This window comes from Octopus bimaculoides, chromosome 30 (assembly GCF_001194135.2).
Source record: "Octopus bimaculoides isolate UCB-OBI-ISO-001 chromosome 30, ASM119413v2, whole genome shotgun sequence".
Lineage (NCBI taxonomy): Eukaryota > Metazoa > Mollusca > Cephalopoda > Octopoda > Octopodidae > Octopus > Octopus bimaculoides.
The window spans coordinates 446,103-449,642 of record NC_069010.1 but is presented as its reverse complement, the minus strand read 5'-3'; the positions used below and the strand labels follow the sequence as shown (position 1 = coordinate 449,642).

The window sequence follows — 3,540 nt, the reverse complement described above, 5'->3', positions numbered from 1 at the left end:
TATATATATAGTAAAGGAAGAGGAGGAAAATAACAACGAAAATCAGAATGACGAAAAGAGAGGAAGAAAATAAATTGGAATATAAATAGTACAATCACACATACACCCATCAGCACATGCTCACATAAATCTCGCCAAGGATATCAATCGCTGACGTAGATACGCCCATACATTCCTTCAGGCATATACCTCCACAGAGTGACATACAAACAAATTCAAATGCATTTACACAAACTTTGAGAGAGATAGTATTAATTAGAGAATAATAAAGTAGTAGGAAATGCAAGATGTGAGTGCAATAAGTATTTCGAATCATACTTGGACGATATCGGTGATACTATAATGATGAAGACATCTGTGGCATGAAAGAATTTTTATAAGCAATTCTAATTCAGATGGATTTTATAGATTATTAATCCTGAGTATTTAGAATAAAATAAGGAAACAAAAAGAATGATGACGGGAAAAGGAGAAAGATGAGAGTTAACAAGAATGAGATAACAAAGTACAATGTCTAGTAGTAGTAGTAAATTCAGCAGCAGCAGTAGCAGTAGCAGTTTTAGTATTAGCAGCAGCAGCAGCAGCAGCAGCAGTAGTAGTAGTAGTAGTAGTAGTAGTAGTAGTAGTAGCAGTAGCAGCAGTAGTAGTAGTAGTTATAGTAGTAGTAGTAGTAGTAGTAGTAGTAGCAGGAGGAGGAGGAGGAGGAGGAGGAGGATGACGACGACGAAGACAACGATGGGGTGGAAGAGGAGAAGTCGCAGTAGCAGGAATGGTGGCTGCAGCAGGAGCAGAGCAGCAGAAAAAGAAGAAAAAGATGATGGTGTCCATGAAGAAGACTAAGAAAGAGAGGAAGACGAAGAAGAAAGTGAGGAATAAGAAGAAGAAGGATAGAAAGAAGAAAAGAAAAAGAAGGAGGAGGAAGAGAAAAGGGGAGGAAAAAGAAGTTGAAGCGGAAGACACAGGAGAAGTAGATGGAAGAAAAAAGAAGCGAAGTACAAAATGAAGAAGAAGAAGAAGAAGAAGAAGAAGAAGAAGAAGAAGAAGAAATAAGACGTGAAAGAAAAAACAGAGGCGGGAAAATACGTGAAGGAATACAGAAATGAGTTAAGACGGAGAAAACTAAAGAAATAACTTCTGATAAAGTATTAAAATTGACTCGTGAATAAGAAGAAATAATGAATGTGAGAGGAATGTAAGGAAGATGACGATGATAATGAAGATGACGATGATAATGTTATGATGATGTTGATTACGATAATAATGATGTTGACGACATTGATCATGGGGATGATGATGATGATGATGATGATAATTATGAACTTAAGGACGACGATGATGTGAAACAGGATGAGAATGTTGATGATGATCATAATAATGTTAATATCAATGTATAATCTAACGATTCTGATGATGATGATGTTGGTCGTGGTGGTCATGTTGGTGGTGGTGATGATGATGATATTGATGATGAGGAGGAAGAGGAGGACGAGGACGAGGTGGAGATAGATATTGAAGATATCGATTCTCAAGATAAAAATTCATTACGAGGAAATTATGATTAGAATAATAAATCAACATCGATGATGGTAATGATGATGGTGATGATCAATAAAAACAGAAAGGAAAGGAAATGAAAGAAAGAATAAAAGAGTGGAAGGAAGAAAAATGCTGCTAAAGAAAATAATAACGCAAAAAATTACCTGAAAACGTAGAAATTTTGGCAAATCATCACAAATGTCCAGTCACTTAATATACATATGAAATACCGCAGTATCTAAAGAATTTATACACGGAGACAGAATAGCGAATTAAATAAATGACAATTTCTTTATTCCATAATTAATATATGGCCAAATTTATTCATAATTATTTTCTTCTTCCTGTTTTTCTCATTCTAATTTTCCTTATTTTTCTCATCCACATTCTCCTACATCTTTCGGCTTCTTTACAATTTTATTTTTACATTGTTCATGTTCATGTTTTCTCCCTTCTTTAAAACTTTTTCAACATCTTTTTCCATTTCTCATACGTCGATTTCGTTTCATCGTATCCTACTTGTACGACACGTTGTATGACTTATTTTCCCTCACCACCTCCGTTACCCAACAGAATTTCTCATTTTGTATCACCTCTTTTCCCACCTACCCCTCCCGTTCTATTGTCCTCCCTTATTTTGTTCTCCCTTCACTTTATCCCCACTTTTCTTCCTCCATTCCTTCCCTTTTCTGACTTCCTCCTATTTCCCCATCTCTACATCCATCTCCCCCTCCTCCTCCTCGTTATAATAATCATCTCGCTTTTCTTGTATATAGCTCTCATTTCTTCATCTGATTTTAAGACTCCACATTTAATTCTTTATCAGAAAACTTTTCAATCCTATTTCCTTTATAAACTGTTTCATGTAACAGAAATTTGGACCATAATAAGATCGAGAAAATCGAACGTGGAGTCTTCGAAAACATTGCCAATTTGCAGAGATTGTAAGTTCAATTTTTGTTGATATTTTACGAACGTAGTACCACTAGAAATTTCAAGTCTTTTTTCCCTCTCTGCCTTTCTAATTTACATTCCGTCATTATATTTTAGTTCGTGTGTTTATGAAGATGTGTACGAGTTTATGTGTCTGTGTTTGAGTGAATAAATATTTTGTGCGTGTGAGTATGATTTTATGTGTACTTATATTTTTGTATTTGTGTACGTTCCTGTCTGTATGTGTTTGCATTTTGGTAAAAAAATTCATATTTACTAACCGAAAAATTATGTTGTCAAAAATTGTTTCACATGGTTTTTAGACCATTCTGTCACCCCTATGAAATACCTTACTCGCATGCATACAGAAAGAGAGAGAGACAAACTGTGAGCGACATACTTTCATTAAGAGCTACTTTATGTAGAGGATTATAAGTTGTTTTTATATTTATCGAAGATCTATTCTTTGGGACTGAGTGTTCAAGTAGGAATTCGTTTTTTCTCGCGGAAGAACAATTTGAGAATCTTTCTGGGTTGCACACGGATACATAATCACATACACTCACGTTTACATACACACACACACACGAAGATATGTACAGGTACAGGTGTCAGCTGTGCACTAAAAAGGTTGTTACAGACCACATAGTCAGTGTCATTCTGTGGCACCCCGTGCACGTGACTTTTCCTTTTACCTCGGGTCGACCAATTCCTTTTGAGTGGGTTTTGCAGACAGAAACTGAAGCAAGTCTCTCGTGTACTGCATGTATATACATATATGGATATTTTTGTGTCTATTTCGTCCTCAACCACCTCTTAATAAACGGTACTGGTGTGTTTCCTTCACTGTACCTTAACGGTTCGGCAAAACTGACCAATAGAATAAGTAACAAGCCTTCATAAATAAATATAGGGGTCGATATATTCGACTAAAATCTTTGAAGGTGGTGTTCTAGCATTGCCGAAGTTTAATGAGTGAAATAGTGAAATAAGAGAAAGATAAGGGTATATATATATATATATATATATATATATATGTGTGTGTGTGTGTGTGTGTGTGTGTGTGTGTGT

At 35.5% G+C, this 3,540-nt stretch overlaps 1 protein-coding gene across 1 annotated transcript in view; it reads left to right on the top strand.

The window, feature by feature from the left end:
• Positions 1-3,540, top strand: part of LOC106876916 (insulin-like growth factor-binding protein complex acid labile subunit) — an 88,611-nt gene that overhangs the window by 61,434 nt on the left and 23,637 nt on the right. Inside the window, exon 23 of the mRNA XM_052978054.1 lies at positions 2,409-2,480. Within this exon, the coding sequence (XP_052834014.1) occupies positions 2,409-2,480 (72 nt within the window). The remainder of the gene's footprint in view (positions 1-2,408; positions 2,481-3,540) is intronic.